The sequence below is a fragment of the Heptranchias perlo genome, chromosome 2 (genome assembly GCF_035084215.1).
Source record: "Heptranchias perlo isolate sHepPer1 chromosome 2, sHepPer1.hap1, whole genome shotgun sequence".
Taxonomy (NCBI): Eukaryota; Metazoa; Chordata; class Chondrichthyes; order Hexanchiformes; family Hexanchidae; genus Heptranchias; species Heptranchias perlo.
In genome coordinates, this window is record NC_090326.1 from 113,582,794 (window position 1) to 113,600,286 (window position 17,493).

The window sequence follows — 17,493 nt, forward strand, 5'->3', positions numbered from 1 at the left end:
GTAATGCCGTTGAATGTCAAGGGGAGGTGGTTAGACTCTCTCTTGTTGGAGATGATCATTGCCTGGCACTAATGTTACTTGCCACTTATCAGCCCAAGCCTGGATGCTGCATGCGGGCTCCGACTGCTTCATTATTTGAGGGGTTGCGAATGGAACTGAACACTGTGCAATCATCAGCGAACATCCACATTTCTGACCTTATGATGGAGAGAAGCAGCTGAAGATGGTTGGGCCGAGGACATTGCCTTGCGGAACTCCTGCAACAATGTCCTGGAGCTGAGATGATTGGCCTCCAACAATCACTACCATCTTCCTTTGTGCTAGGTATGACTCCAGCCACTGGAGAGTTTTCCCCCTGATTCCCATTGACTTCAGTTTTACTAGAGCTCCTTGGTGCCACACTCGGTCAAATGCTGCCTTGATGCCAAGGGCAGTCACTCTCAACTCACCTCTGGAATTCAGCTCTTTGTCCATGTTTGGACCAAGGCTGCAATGAGATCTGGAGCCGAGTGGTCCTGGCAGAACCCAAACTGAGCATCGGTGAGCAGGTTATTGGCGAGTAAGTGCCGCTTGATGGAAGGTGTCGTCAACAGTGCTATCACTTTGCTGATGATTGAGAGTAGACTGATGGGGCGGTAACTGGGCGGATTGGATTTGTCCTGCTTTTTGTGGACAGGACATACCTAGGCAATTTTCCACATTGGCGGGTAGATGCCAGTGTTGTAGCTGTACTGGAACAGCTTGGCTAGAGGCGCAGCTAGTTTTGGAGCACAAGTCTTCAGCACTACAGCCGGGATGTTGTCGGGGCCCATAGCATTTGCTGTATCCAGTGCACTCAGTCGTTTCTTGATATCACGTGGAGTGAATCGAATTGGCTGAAGACTGGCTTCTGTGATGGTAGGGATATCGGGAGGAGGCAGAGATGGATCATCCACTCGGCACTTCTGGCTGAAGATGGTTGCAAACGCTTCAGCCTTGTCTTTTGCACTCACGTGCTGGACTCCACCATAATTGAGGATGGGGATGTTCACAGAGCCTTCTCCTCCTGGTAGTTGTTTAATTGTCCACCACCATTCATGACTGGATGTGGCAGGACTGCAGAGCTTTGATCTGATCCGTTGGTTGTGGAATCGCTTAGCTCTGTCTATAGCATGTTGCTTCCGCTGTTTAGCATGCATGTGGTCCTGAGTTGTAGCTTCACCAGGTTGGCACCTCATTTTTAGGTACGCCTGGTGCTGCTCCTGGCATGCTCTTCTGCACTCCTCATTGAACCAGGGTTGATCCCCTGGCTTGTTGGTAATGGTAGAGTGAGGAATAAGCCAGGCCATGAGGTTACAGATTGTGTTGGAATACAATTCTGCTGCTGCTGATGGTCCACTGCGCCTCATGGATGCCCAGTTTTGAGCTGCTAAATCGGTTCTGAATCTATCCCATTTAGCACGGTGGTAGTGCCACACAACACGTTGGATGGTGTCCTCAGTGCGAAGACGGGACTTAGTCTCCACGAGGACTGTGCAGTGGTCACTCCTACCAATACTGTCATGGACAAATGCATTTGCGACAGGTATATTGGTGAGGACGAGGTCAAGTAAGTTTTTCCCTCGTGTTGGTTCGCTCACCACCTGCCGCAGGCCCAGTCTAGCAGCTATGTCCTTCAGGACTCGGCCAGCTCGGTCAGTAGCGGTGCTACCGAGCCACTATTGGTGATGGACATTGAAGTCCCCCACCCAGAGTACATTCTGTGCCCATGCGACCCTCAGTGCTTCCTCCAAGTGGTGCTCAACATGGAGGAGGACTGATTCATCAGCTGAGGGAGGGCGGTAGGTCGTAATCAGCAGGAGGTTTCCTTGCCCATGTTTGACTTGATGCCATGAGATTTCATGGGGTCCAGAGTCAATGTTGAGGACTCCCGGGGCCACTCCCTCCTGACTGTATATCACTGTACCGCCACCTCTGGTGAGTCTGTCCTGTCGGTGGGACAGGACATATCCAGGGATGGTGATGGAAGAGTCTGGGACATTAGCTGAAAGGTATGATTCTGAGAGTATGGCTATATCAGCGGTTCAAGAATGCCCATTGCTACCTTCTCTGGATAACTAGGGATGAGTAATAAATTCGGCCTCATCAGCATCACCCACATCCTGAGAGTAAATGGAAAAAAGGATACATAACTCATCAAACTTAATTCGACAGCACCTCCCTTCCCCACAACATCTACCACCGAAACAATCAAGGGCTATAATATCCTCGGCATATCACCTCCATATCACACACAATCATGACTTGAATGTACATCACTGTTTCTTCATTATCATGGAGTCAAAATCCTGGAATTCCCTACCTAACACCATAGCAGGAGCACCATTACCACAAGCACTGCAGCCGTTCAAGAAGGCCCACGACCCAACCTCAAGGGAACTAGAGATAGGCATTCAATGCAGTTATGCCAGTGTCACCCACATCCCAAAAACAAATCCAAGTAAATTAATACTCATTTCAAATATCACAGTGGCCCAGACTTAAAAATTACTAGCATGAAATATATATAAAAATTAAGAAAAAAATGCCAAATTTACGTAAAACTAATTCTAAAATCACTACCATGCAGAAAAGTAACTTTTCTTTGTGTGAGACAATAGATGACTATGATACATGGAAGGAAAGGAACTGAGGATTCAGGCCAATAAGGCAGAGTCAAAAGAGCTATATGATTATAAATTTTGCATCAACTTTCCCCACATAATTGATATTTTTACACAGAAGGATTGACATACAGTTTCACAAAACAGTCTTTGTAGATTAGTTTATTACCTTTTCCACAGTATCTAAAGGTGAAGATGGAGTTTGCTGTGCATCACATTCCCTCTGTACAAACACAGCTCCTGGGTTAATCATTTCAGGGTATGGGGAATTTACATATGTCCCTGTGGTAGGCTGATTACAAATAAAATTAAATAAATGTTAATACTTTAGTGCAAAGAACTCTTACTTATAGAATATAGCTATCCTGTGTGATAAAATGGAAAAAAAAGTGATGAGTTATTTCAAATACATCAAGTTAAGTTCATCTAAATTAAGGTCATTTCACAAAGTTAATTTAAGAAAGGACTCCATACTCATAAGTTAAACTATCAGAGTTGTCACCTTTGCCAAGCCCAAAACTGGACAAGAACATGGGAGAGAAAAATTTGGAACTATGGCTTTGGTGCCAATGTTTCTTTGCTGCTAATGAAAATTAATTAAAAACCTAAATAAAAACAATGAGCATGATTTTAACATTGAAAAAACAGGTGGGTTGGAGGCGGGTTGGTGACTAAAACCTTTCAAGGAGGAAGTGGGCCTCCATTTTTGCAATTTCAACCCCTGGGGGCCCGGATTCCCGGGCCTTCTCCTTCACGTCACATGAAAGGAGGAGAGAAGGCCCGAAACTGTAGCGAAGTGCCTTTCTGGCACAGCTTGTGGGCCTTGAGGAGCAGGAGTGCTTCCCCAAGGCCCAACGAGCCTACCTGCAACGACCCCCCCCCCCCAGCCACCCCTCCCCCAACAACCGGGAAACCCAAGATGACCTCCGATCCCGATCCGAACCCCCCCCCCCGGGTGACTAAGCCCCAATCCCTCCCCCCAAGACTGACCCACCCCTCCATGCCCACCGGTGCCCCCGTGCTCACCCATGCCCCCACACACCCCCTCCAACCATACAATCAAAGACTTACCTGAGCATGTCCCCTCCCTGGCTGCTCTCCCGTCCGACCGAGGCCAATCTGTCAATCAGGCCGGTCAGTAGGACGGCAAACCGACAAAAAAAAGAGCGCCCTTACATCAAAACCGTAAGGATGCCCACAACGTGAGACGCAAGACTCTATTTTAGGTTACATCTGAGAAATTTCCAGGCAACCAAAAAGAAAAATCAGATGGTGTGGTCCAAAATTTGACAGGTGGCAACTCGACACAAATTTATATGCAACTTTGTTTTCTATATGAAACATCTGGAAAAGTATAGACTTTGAAGATAACTCTCATAACCGTAAACAGTTCCTAAATCCATGCCTGTTAAGCTAGCATTGCTGTTCCATAGCAATGTGCCTACCAGACAGATCTGTGTAACAACTAACTAGATTTGGCAGCTTAAATATAAATGTAATATTTAGTAAGTAATGGAAAAGTGATATTTTCCCCTGTAAGTTAGTATCTGTCCTGCACTACTTGAACTAAAATTCATCACCTAATCAAGGTGTAGTGTAACAATTTAATTTAAATACAGCAACCCAGTTATGAAGCACAACACTCTCCTCTTTAATAGGTCAATATTACAACTTCTCTTCCAGTGGAAAGTGCATAATAATTGATATACATTCAGTGCATCATTCACTAAAAAAAAAATCAAAAATATAAACCCTTTCAACAGTTATTTCTCCACGGTTACTAGGTGCTCGATTTTAAACCAGAACTGCAGGTGCGCTGGGGGCGAAGAAAATCGCGATTTCCAGGGGTGGGCAGAATTCCCGGCTCCAACACGCCTAAGAACGCGCACGACCCAGTCATCTGAGTGTGCGCGCCGTTCCCGAACCAGCAAATTAATGCCGGCGGGGCAACATTTAAACAAGGAATTCAAGTACTTAAAATGTACATAAATCTAATTAAGAATGAAAGCAAGCTATTTCAACACTGCCTCAGCATGTTTCCTGTGCTGTTTGTAATAAGTCATAGGGAACAAGTCGTAATTTAGCCGGCAACCATTTGGACATTTAAATGCCTGTTTGACAAATGGGGATAAAAGGGGAGTTACTGTAGCAGGGCACTCAGTTCTCTCAGACAAACCTTTGGCTGGGAGATCTTTGTGTTTAGACTGAAAATTCTTGGTTTTCACTCAGAATTGTTCTGTTTACACACATTTACCAACTTTTCGGACCCCCTCAAACTGACGTCATCAGGATTGGGGGGGGGGCGCGATGGCTGCATTCACTGGTACATCCAAGGACAAGCAACATCACCATCCTCACCAGGCACGGCGTGCATTTCTGCCACTTGGAGTTCCACAACACAGTGCTGCGCCACAGGCACCTGCACAGGAGCATAGAGGGACTGATGACTCAGGAGGCACTACCCTTGTCAGAGCGTCTACAGACCGAGGCTCAGCTTCCTGGGCCTCTCTGAGGAGCAGTGCATACAGTGGCTGAGAGTGAGTCACCAGGCGGTTGCAGACATCTGCAGCCTCCTTCATGCCAAGCTGCTCCCGGCTGGGCCTGGCAGAATCCGACCACCTCCACACGAGCCAGGACGGTTCATCAACAGAAAGGGGTGTCACTCCATCAACGCTCAGCTTGTTTGTGACCACCGCAAAAGATTTCTTCAGGTGTGCGCTAGATTCCCTGGCAGCTGCCACAATTTGTTCATTCTGAAGGAATCCAACATCCCAGGCCTCTTCCACGCACCGAACACACTTAAGGGCTGGCTCCTTGGGGACAAGAGATATCCCCTGCACATGTGGCTCATGACACCTCTGAGGAACCTCATCAGCGAGCAACAGCGTCGATACAATGACAGCCACATCGCCACCAGGTCTATAACTGAACATGCGATAGGACTGCTGAAGATGTGATTGTGGTGCCTCGATCGGCCCCATGCCCTCATCCACCATCCACATCTGCCATCCACACTGAGGAGACGACGAACCCACAGGCAGAGCAGCAGCTCACTTGGCTGCTCGTGAGGGCAGGGAGTCACTCATATGTGAACGGTTCTCATAAGATCAGAATGTGACAAGAGTCCAGTCCTCACACCACCTGGAAAGAGCAGCGCCAACACCCCCCCCCCACCACCACAACTGCACAAAACAGTCCCGCAACTACACATACACCCATTATAAAGTCACTCACTGGGTGGCATCAAGTGTCACCGTCCATGATGAAGCACATGAAAGGGCGCTATCACAAAAGCCAGTCAAGAATGGGCAAGACGTGGCCGTTGTGGTGAGAATGATAAGATTTAATGTGACTAACAAAAACCAAATATAGAAATGAAAAACATGACACTTCGTCAGATACCCTTATGCATACCCTTCATGGTCACAAATCCTTAGCCTTTCTCTTCCTACCGCTTCTATATGGTGCATCCCCTGTGGCTGTAGCAGAGGCAGCGGCAGGTTGCTCATGTTCATGCCCTGACTGCTTAGATGCTTACAGCATATGCCCTCTGGGTTTTGGAGCCCGTGAGGGGTCCTCCAATGACAGCTCTACCTGTACTTGTGCAGGGGCAGACTCGGCCACCTGGAGAGGAGGCAGCATTGCGGGTACTGGTTGAGAAGGGGGCAACGGGTGAGACACGGGAGCGCTTTGACTGGTGTCCCCACTGCCATGTCCCCTTTTGCCGTCATCCTTCTCCCGGACCATGCCCACATCACTCCTACCACCCTGCTGGACAACAGTTTAGAGAACATATATGATGCCTTGTAAGCCCAGTTGGAAAGTTTCTGTCTGCCTGTTTAAGGCGCCAGAATGTTATTCACCCCAAGTCCAAACAGGCGCTGTCAGGGCCTTTATCGACACAATTGTGAGCCATGCTTGAAGTTCAACAGAGGCTAGCCTTCTCTCCATCGCAGACATTCCTGCACTTACTTGTGACACTATCTCAGACAGTTGCCCACGTCCGTGACAGTATCTCAGAGATTCCCTCCTGTACCTGTGCCATTACTCCACTAATGCAGGAGTTGGACTCCTCCATCCTCTGCGCTATTGAGGAGAATGTGCATGGCACCTGTTCCAGTACCTCGCAAATGTGCTGCTGTCCCTCGATCATTCTCCTTTTAAAAGATTGCACCGGGGTTCAGCATCTGCATCCAGCAGAGCAGAGCCTGAAGAGGAGCACACCCACCGATGCGGGCTCTCCAAGGCTGCCCCTGCCACCAGTGTCTGCTCGTGCTCTCGTATGTGGTGACTCACCAGGTGCCAACCCAACTGACTACTAGGACCCACTGAGGTGGGAGTATTTGCGCTGGTGGATGGCTCGCTAAGATGTGATGGTGCATCCTCAGAGGTCGGGAGCTCCTCTGAGGAATCGCCTTCTGGTTGTTGGAGGCCAATCATCTCAGCCCCAGGGCATTGCTGCAGGAGTTCCTCAGGGCAGTGTCCTAGGCCCAACCATCTTCAGCTGCTTCATCAATGACCTTCCCTCCATCATAAGGTCAGAAATGGGGATGTTCGCTGATGACTGCACAGTGTTCAGTTCCATTCGCAACCCCTCAGATAATGAAGCAGTCCGAGCCTGCATGCAGCAAGACCTGGACAACATCCAGGCTTGGGCTCATAAGTGGCAAGTAACATTCGCGCCAGATAAGTGCCAGGCAATGACCATCTCCAACAAGAGAGAGTCTAACCACCTCCCCTTGACATTCAACGGCATTACCATCGCCGAATCCCCCACCATCAACATCCTGGGGGTCACCATTGACCAGAAACTTAACTGGACCAGTCATATAAATACTGTGGCTACGAGAGCAGGTCAGAGGCCGGGTATTCTACGGCGAGTGACTCACCTCCTGACTCCCCAAAGCCTTTCCACCATCTACAAGGCACAAGGCAGGAGTGTGATGGAATACTCTCCACTTGCTTGGATGAGTGCAGCTCCAACAACACTCAAGAAGCTCAACACCATCCAAGATAAAGCAGCCCGCTTGATTGGCACCCCATCCACCACCCTAAACATTCACTCCCTTCACCACCGGCGCACTGTGACTGCAGTGTGCACCATCCACAGGATGCACTGCAGCAACTCGCCAAGGCTTCTTCGACAGCACCTCCCAAACCCGCGACCTCTACCACCTAGAAGGACAAGAGCTGCAGGCGCATGGGAACAACACCACCTGCACGTTCCCCTCCAAGTCACACACCATCCCGACTTGGAAATATATCGCCGATCCTTCATTGTCACTGGGTCAAAATCCTGGAACTCCCTTCCTAACAGCACTGTGGGAGAACCGTCACCACACGGACTGCAGCGGTTCAAGGCGGCGGCTCACCACCACCTTATCAAGGGCAATTAGGGATGGGCAATAAATGCCGGCCTTGCCAGCGACGCCCACATCCCGTGAACGAATAAAAAAATCACTGCAGTGGTTGAAGGGCCTGTAAGAGAACAGAAGGCAATATTAAGCATCATCACAGATGTGTCATCTTGCGATGAGTATACTCAGGTGTTCAACATGCCAAGCATTAACATCAATTCACGTGTGAGATGAATGTTAAAGTTCTGTCACCAGACGTTTGTGAGGTGCCAGTCTTGGCGTCCCCGACAGACAGGCACTCGAGGGTGCGGTTGATCTGCAGGGCCTCCTCATCCATGTCTGTGAGGACCACAATTTGTTGTGGCCCCCCTCCAGTCCTCACCCTCTCACGTTTTGCGCTCTCTTCTCCTAGAAGGGGAGAACGTACAGACGTGAGAGCGAGTGATGGTGAACTGACCAACCGAAGAATGCATTGCCTAGGGTGAGGCTGATCGCGAAAGAGGTGCATCAGAAGATGAGTATGAGACAGAGACATCACATTGGATCAGGATTGGGGTGAGTGGTAGTGGTGGGGTCACAAATGGGGAGGCGAGGAACAGCATTAAGTGGGTGTGAGGAGTAACGTGATGGAGTAGTCTTGGCAGTGCAGATTGAGTTGGCGGGGGTGGGTGGGTGAGTGATGTGCACCACGGAATGCAGGAGAATCAGTAAGTGTACTCACTTTTGCTGACCTAGTTAGGTCACAAATGCTTTCTGCACTGGATCCAGGTGCAGCAGATGTTGCTACTGCTGGTGACCTGCTCTGCCACCTCAAGCCAGGCCTTGGTGGCAGAGGCAGGGCAATCCCTTCTGTCGGCTGGGTAAAATAGATCCCCCCTCCTCCTCCTCACCCCGGCCAGTAGCAGCTCAAGTGAGGCATCCTTGAATCTTGGAGCAGCCTTGCTCGTGCTGCTCCATTGGGTCGTCTTGCTCTTTGCTCCAGCAAAATCCATTGCAGCAATAGCCCTTCAAATCCAGACGCTCCAGCTGACAGCCTGTCATGCGGGTGCGCAGTCCGCCCAACTGCGCAGTGTTTGGGCGGCAAACCCGGAAACAAGGTTAAGGGGCACCAATTAAGTCACGATCTCATGGGGAATGGTAAGTTATTATTATTCGGGTTTGCCGCGCGCACACTGATCTCCCTCCTACCCCCCTTTTAAAATCAAGCCCTAGGCATACAAAATATTGTTCTTCGGTGTTTAAAGCTGTTTTAAATGCCCAGAATGCAAATTTCTTCTAGCAGCTGTATATATCATCAGGAAGTCGTCTCTTCCCTCTTCCCCAATTATAAGCCTCCACTGTTAACTCATTTCTAACTTATACCAAAGTAAAACGTTTCCTAGAGCAATATGTCATGGAACCAACCAGGGAACAGGCTACTTTAGTCCTTGTATTGTGTAAGGATACAGGGTTAATTAGTAATCTCACAGTAAAGGATCCTCTGGGGAAGAGTGATCATAACATGATAAACACAATGTGAAATTTTGAGAGTGACGTACTTAAGTCCGAAACTAGAGTACTAAACTTAAATAAAGCCAATTACATAGATATGAGGGGCGAGTTGGTTACGGTAGACTGGGAAATGAAATTTAAGGGTATGACAGTTGAAAAGCAATGGCAAACATTTGAAGAAATATTTCAATATTCTCAACAAATATGTATTCCAATGAGAAATAAAAACTCCACTGGAAAAGTGATCCACCCGTGACTAACTAAAGGAGTTAAGGAGAGTATTAGATTAAAAGAAGCAGCCTATAATGCTGTCAAGAGTAGCAAGCCTGAGGATTGGGAGAGTTTTCGAAACCAACAAAGGACGACCAAAAAGTTGATACAGGGAGAAAATAGAATACAAAAGTAAACCAGCAAGAAATATAAAAATGGATTGTAAGAGCTTCGACAAGTATGTAAAAAGGAAGAGTAGCAAAAGTAAAAGTTCATTCCCTAGAGGCGGAGACAGGAGAAATTATAATGGGGAATCTGGAAATGGCAGATATATTAAACAAATATTTTGTATCTGTCTTCACATTAGAAGACACAAAAAGCATTGCAGAAATAGTGGGGAACCAAGGGGCTAATGAGTAAGGAATTTAAGTAATTATCAGTAGAGAAAAAGTACTTGAGCAACTAATCGGACTAAAAGCTGATAAATTCCCTGGACCTGATGGCCTACATCTGAGGGTTCTAAAAGAGGTGGCTGCAGAGATAGTGGATGCATTGGTTATGCTCGTCCAAACTTCCCTAGATTCTAGAACTGTCCCAGCGGACTGGAAGGGAGCAAATATAACACCGCTATTCAAGAAAGGAGGGAAGATAGAAAACAGGGAACTACAGGCCAGTTAGTCGGACATCAGTAGTCGGGAAAATGCTGGAATCCATTATTAAGGAAGTGTTAACAGGGCACTGAGAACATCATAATATGATTAGGCAGAGTCAACATGGTTTTATGAAAGGGAAATCATGTTTGACAAATTTATTAGTTTTTTGAGGATGTAACTAGCAGGGTAGATAAAGGGGATCCAGTGGATGTAGTATATTTGGATTTTCAAAAGGCATTCGATAAGGTGCCACATAAAAGGTTGTTACGTAAGGTAAGGGCTCATGGAGTTGGGGGTAACATATTAGCATGGCTAGAGGATTGGTTAATGGACAGAAAACAAGAGTAGGAATAAACGGGTCATTTTCAAGTTGGCAGGAGACCAAAACTGTATGCAGTACTCCAGGTGAGGTCTCACCAAAGCCCTGTACAATTGTGGTAAGACTTCCTTATTCTTATACTCCAACCCCCTTGCAATAAAGGCCAACATGCCATTTGCTTTCCCAATTGCCTGCTGTACCTGAATACTAACTTTTTGTGTTTCTTGTACCAGGACAACCAAGTCTCTCTGGACACCAACATTGTAACTAGTGGGGTACCGCAAGGATCGGTGCTTGTACCTCAGCTAATTACAATCTATATTAATGACTTGGATGAAGGGACTGAGTGTAATGTATCCAAGTTTGTTGATGATACAAAGCTAGGTGGGAAAGTAAGCAGTGAGGAGGACACAAAAAGAGTCTGCAAAGGAATATAGACAGGTTAAGTGAGTGGGCAAGAAGGTGGCAGATGGAGTATAATGTGAGGGGAAATGTGAGGCTATTCACTTCGGTAGGAATAGAAACAGAATTTTTTTTTTAAATGGTGAGAAACTATTAAATGTTGGTGTCCAGACAGACTTGGGTGTCCTGGTACAAGAAACAAAAAGTTAGCATGCAGGGACAGCACCGATATATAGGGTGGAGAACATTGGAGTCATTCAAGGGGGTGCACATGTCCATTTCGCAGCTGTCCCACCTTACGTCATAAAGTGGGAGCACATGATGACACGTACAGACCTCTCTGGGTGCCGGAGCCGGGGTGCACATGTAGTACTATGTCCTCAGCACTTGAATGCCAATTCCAGACCACAGTGCGAGTTTAAAACTGCTGGTGCACGACCTATAACTGTACCATGGAGGTAATGGCACAAGGCCATGTTCTCCCACAGGTAGCATATCTCGGGGGTGGGACATATTGTGTCACCACAAGTGCACCCCACTACCAGCTTGGACAGCACATCTGGGGCTCGATTTTACCAGGCCTGCGGGTTTCCGGCGGGTTGGGTTTCGGGAGCGTGGTCAACACGCTCGGTGAAATTAGTGGGTTGTCCGCGCGATCGTAGCAGGCGAACCACTAATTGGAACCACTTACCTGCTCTTCCGGGCTCCGCGCTGCTGGTCTGCGCGTCGGGCGGGCTGCGCATGCGCAGTACGATCTGTCAGCTAGAGGCTTTCTAGTTAAAGGGGCAGTCCTCCACTGACAGATGCTGCAACCAATAGAACAAATTACAGCATGGAGCAGCCCAGGGGGGAAGGCTGCTCCCAGTTTAATGATGCCTTACCCAAGGTATCATCAGATGGGGTGAGGAGGAGGGGGAGGACAGAGCTCTTCCACCCGGCGGGCGGGAGGAAGCGGCCTGCCTCTGCCACCAAGGCCTGGCTCGAGGTGGCAGAGGAGGTCGCCTGCACCACCAACATATCGCCCACCTGCATACAGTGCAGGAGGCGCTGCAATGACCGCAGGTCAGCCACAGTGAGAACACGTAGTCTTTCCCCTACACTCCGTCTGCCACAACACTGCCCCCACCCCACATCTCCTTCGGCACCGCCAACACTACTCTGTCACATCACCCCTCATACCCACTCAAACCCCATCCTCATCTTACCTGCACCTACTCACCTCGCGAGTACTCACCCCGCCACGAACACGCAACCCAATCCTCATATAATCTCATGGCTCTATCCCATACTCACCCTCTCGTGCATCTCCCTCACGGCCAGCCTCACTCAACCTGCCACCACCTGTGCTGCAGCCACAGGGCATGCATCACATATGTGCAGTAGGCAGCGTAAGGCAAACGTGTCGTGAGCATGAAGGGGATGCGCAAGGGTGTTTGAGGGTTTGTCATGGGTGTTACCTATATTGAATTTCAGAACAACTCACATCACACATTATATTGGCACCACCACTGCCATGTCTCTGCGAATCCTGTCTGTTTTGTGCAATAATGCCCGCTCCTGGGTATCACTATGAGGACCCACCACTGATGCCACCCATTGTGTTACTGCAGAGTAGGTGCAGGTGTATTTGCAGGGCTCTTCCGCGCAGACGACTGAGAGACATCGGCGGTGTACCTGGCTGCACCCTGGAAGGATGCGGTGGAGAAGTTGTGGAGGGCAGTGGTGACTTTGGCAGCAACAGGTAAGCAGATGGTGCTGGGGCCAGCCAGGAGCAGCTCAGCATGAAAGAGGCTGCAGATGTCCACGACTACACGTCGAGTGAATCTGCGCCTCCGTGTGCACTGCTGCTCGGAGAGGTCCGGGGAGCTGCGCCTCAGTCTGTGGACCCTGTGGCGAGGGTAGTGCCCTCTGCGACGCGTCTCTCTCTGCGGTAGCCCTCCCTCCTGCTGTACAGGTGGATGTGTCACAGCACTCTGTTGTGGAGTTCCACGTGTCAGAGGTGGACGGCGTGGATGGCGAGGCTGGTGATGCTGTTCGCCCTCCGAGGAGGTCATGACTGCAGCTACGACGGCCCCCATCCGCAATATGTACATCTGAGGGGGTCCGCAAGGTAGGCACATGTCTCCGGACCCCTGGGTGAGTGTGCAGGTTGGTGACTTTGACCGTCAGGAGGGGGGTGGTGGAGGCCACACTTTGTCCCAAGTGACAGAGCGGCCTCCTGCAATGGCTGAGGGTCTCATCCCCACCACCTGTCAAATGGACCTTTGCAGCTGCCACAGGCTGACGGCTGCAACACGTCCAGTTCAACTAGGACTGTTTCCCCCAGTGTGTGAAACACTCCCATGTTTCTCCAAAATCACACACAGTCCCTTAATCAGGTCAGTTAATGACCTGAACAAGCAAAATAAATACGCTCAAGTGGCATCCCGCTGGCTTTAATTGCCTGCGGGATTCCCACCAGCGGGGGCTACGCACGCACCCCCGCACGTCATCGGGGAACCCGGAAGTGGGCGGAATCGTGGCGCGATCCGGTCACGTGCTTGGATATCGGGATTTTCGGGGCCCCCCCGCGGGAAACGCACAGGAAACCCGCCGGTAAAATCGAACTCCTGGTGTCCGGTGAGTGACAGCAGTTTTTGTTTTAAAACCGAGGCAGAAGTTCAAGTGGCCCAGGAACGGATTGTCCCCATTCCTGAACCCTCCACTGTTCACCTCACTGTTAGGGAAAACATTACCTACCTGCAGAGCTATGTCACACATTTCGGTTACGAAATTCCCCCTCTACCAGAACATCCTACTAAACTACTAAAAGCTGTAGAGTTATCACAAAAGCATTTCTATACTTAAATGCTGGAATATGGGATTAGAGTAGACAGGGCTGATGGCTGGCGCGGACACGATGGGCCGAAGGGCCTCTATCCGTGCTGTATGACTATGACTCTATGACTATGACTAACAGAAAACACACGAGATAGAGGGAGAGATTCAAGGTATCACAGTCCCGCCCTGGTGGGACATTTTCAAAAACAAAGAGGTCCCTTCATGGGTCAGAATGGCTTCCCACATCCTCGTGGTTTGCCAGCTGGGAATAGTGTTGCACCTGTTGTGCTCTCAGTGCAAGGGAAAAGGCAAAATCCTAGAGTTCCAAAACGAAAGGACCTGGAAGAAGCATTATGCTAAGGTGGAGAGAGACACACCTGTTTGAACTTTTTTGTGTTCCTGAATAAAGATTGTTGTTTTTTTTTTATGTTTGGTTATTTTTAAGAAAGACTTTTACATGTTGTTTTCTTTTAATAAAGATGTATGTGCACCAAATGGGTGTTGGACCCCCCTAAATGTTTGGATGTATGCAAATAACAGTATTTTTGCCTATGCATGTTTACGTACACCACGTTTTAAAGAGTGGGGAATGTATGTGTCATGAGATAGGTAATTACAGGGGAAGATAGACTATGGAGGGTCGGGAATTTTGCTCACTTTTTTTTCCATTATGATACTTGAAGCAAGGTTTAAGTATCACAGGGGGGACTGAAGGGTTCTCAAAATTCCCATTTTTCATATCATCAACGAGGATATGACTTTTGGACTTTTATGGCAGAGGACCCAACTGCTGGGTTAAATGTGGATCCCTGCAGACAGGAGATTAGGCCCATGAGGGCCTGGGACTGGACATGCCCGGGCTTGTTGGGTGCAGTGTGGATTGTAGCCTGAAACCAGACAACGAGAGAAGACAGAATACGCATTCTTCCCTTTAAAACAATCTACATTGAGAAAGACTTCAGCTTACACAAAACTAAAGCCCATCAAAACCTTGCATAAATTATCGCTACTAACTACTAAAAGCAGGAAGGTAGCAATCTATGCAACTATGCAAACCCATCAATACAATGGCTTTCAGTTCAAGACTAGTTACGGGGACGGAAAGCCAACAATCACCTGAAGCAGCCCACCATAATCAGACAAAGAACTAACCTTGTTTTGGATTCAGATAAGAAATTCGAAACACAGTATTAACTGGGCCACCAGTTACGGAGGGGGGGGGGGGTTGTTTTGGAACAGGTTCTAAGCAGTTCAGTTTTGGAGCAGGTTTTAAGTTGGTTTTGAAACAGGTTTTTTAAACAGCAGTTTTGGAGCAGCAACAAGGCAACCACAGCCCTCCACGAAGATCGCCCACCCACAACTGGGCCTTACCGCACCAACAGACTCTATCCAACTGAAGAACCTTCGCAGATTCCACAGACCAGGACCACGTGGGGACGGCAGGGCCCAGAGGACACAAAGAGCGTACCCCAAAACTGCAACCGGCTTACCTGGCTGGATTTCGAACTGTCAAGGAACCCTGGTTGGTGAGCATGATCCCTGATCTCTCCTAGTTCAATTTAGTTAGGTTTTGGGGGTGGGACAAGGGTAAGGGGATTAGTAGGGTGATTTTCCCTCGTTATGCCGTGTGTTCCCCATTCTTAACTAAGTATACTTTGTATGTCTGTATAATCTCAGTGTTATCCTAATGTTATAAGCTCATTTGTGACTTCAATAAACCCAGTTTTTTTTTCTTGCACCAAAACCAGTTGTCTGCTGCACTTTGTCACAACCCCCAAATAAGTCCAAGGTCCAGAACCCAGGGAGTGGGAACGATTCGGACGGCTCAGAAGTCAGAGGTGAAGCTGACACACACCACCACCCCCTACACACCCGAGCAGGACCAGGACCAATGTCCTCGCGGGGGTGTTTGCTAGTGCTGTTGGGGAAGGTTCAAACTAGAGTGGCAGGGGGATGGGAACCTGAGCGGGGAGTCAGAAGGGAATAAAGTGGAGAGCAGCAAGAGGGGAAGACCCAGGGGAAATTTACAATACAAATAGTAGTTCAAGAACAAACGAAAGGGAAAAGCATAGAGCAGCGGAAAGAAAGTGTACTTTAGGCACAACAGATAAAATAAAAACTAGAAGGCGTAAGGCGATTAACCCAGCATCAAAGCTGAAGGTCAGGCTAGGGTGTGTGGCCCAACTAAGAGTTCTATATACAAATGCACGGAGTATAAGGAATAAATTAAATGAACTACAGGTTCAAATTCAAATTGGAGGGTATGACATGATAGCTATTACTGAGACTTGGCTGCAGGATGGTCAGGATTGGGAACTAATTATACCAGGTTATAAGGTCTACAGGAGAGATAGGGAAAATGGAAGAGGGGGAGGAGTAGCCTTAATGATTCGAGATGAAATCACTTCAATGATAAAGGGGGATATAACGAGAGGTAAGCAGCCAGAGACCTTATGGGTTGAATTGAGAAATAGGAAAGGATCTAAGACTATAGTGGGAGTTGTATATAGGAGCCCTGGCAGCAGCTCTGAAGTGCTAGATTGTACAAATGCAGGGATTAGATAAGCGTGTAAGAAAGGCATAATGGTCTTAATGGGGGACTTTAACCTTCACATAGATTGGGAAAAGCAGACCAGCAACTGTCAGAAAGGTAGTGAATTTCTTGTGTGTGTTCAGGATAGTTTTCTACAGCAGTATGTCCTAGAGGCAACAAGGGGGCAAGCCATACTAGATTTAGTAATGAATAATGAAGAGATTTAGTTAACGGCTTAACTGTGCGTGAACATCTATCCAATAGTGATCATAACATGATCGAGTTCAATGTAGTGTTTGAAAGGGAAAAAAGTGAATCAGCTGCTAAGATTCTAGACTTGGGCAAGGCCGACTTCAATGGGATGAGGCAGAGACTGTCCACAGTAAACTGGGCAAATCTGTTAATGGGTAAAATGACTGATGATCAGTGGGAAATGTTTGAAGAAACATTTAACGTGAAACAGAATCGGTTTATACCCGAGGGGCAAGAACTTTACTTGCCAAAAAAAACAGCCATGGATAACTAGAGGTAAGGGACAGTATAAGACATAAGGAAAGGGCATACAAAAGGCAAGAAATGGCACAGATCCTGGCGAATGGGAAAGATACAAAGATCAACAAAGGGTCACAAAACAGATAGTAAGAGCTACAAAAAGAGAGTATGAAAAAAAATTTGCAAGGGATATCAAAACCAATACGAAGAACTTTTATAGTTATATTAGGAAAAAGAGGGTAGTCAGGAGCAGTGTTGGCCCCTTAAAAACTGAAAGTGGGGATATTGTCATTAACAATGGGAAAATGGCAAACATGTTGAAGAATTACTTTGCGTCAGAAAAGAGGATAGCATGCCGGAAATCCCAAGAAAATTTATATGGAATCGGGGACAGGGACTCAATAAAATTAACATAAGTATAGCAACAGTAATGAAGAAAATAATAGCACTAAAGAGTGACAAATCCCCAGGACCAGATGGTTTCCATCCCAGGGTTTTAAAGGAAATAGGTGAGCAGATTGCAGATGCCCTAACTATAATCTTTCAAAGTTCTCTAGATTCAGGAACTGTCCCT

General features: G+C 47.9%; 1 protein-coding gene across 1 annotated transcript in view; it reads right to left on the minus strand.

Moving 5' to 3' along the window:
- Positions 1 to 1,730: 1,730 nt before the first annotated feature.
- Positions 1,731 to 17,493, minus strand: part of dazl (deleted in azoospermia-like) — a gene marked incomplete at its 3' end in the record, with an annotated part of 82,009 nt that continues 66,246 nt past the window's right edge. Inside the window, exons 9-10 of the mRNA XM_067996114.1 lie at positions 2,812 to 2,934; positions 1,731 to 1,739 (exon numbers count right to left, since the gene is read on the minus strand). Coding sequence (XP_067852215.1) covers positions 1,731 to 1,739; positions 2,812 to 2,934 — 132 coding nt within the window. The remainder of the gene's footprint in view (positions 1,740 to 2,811; positions 2,935 to 17,493) is intronic.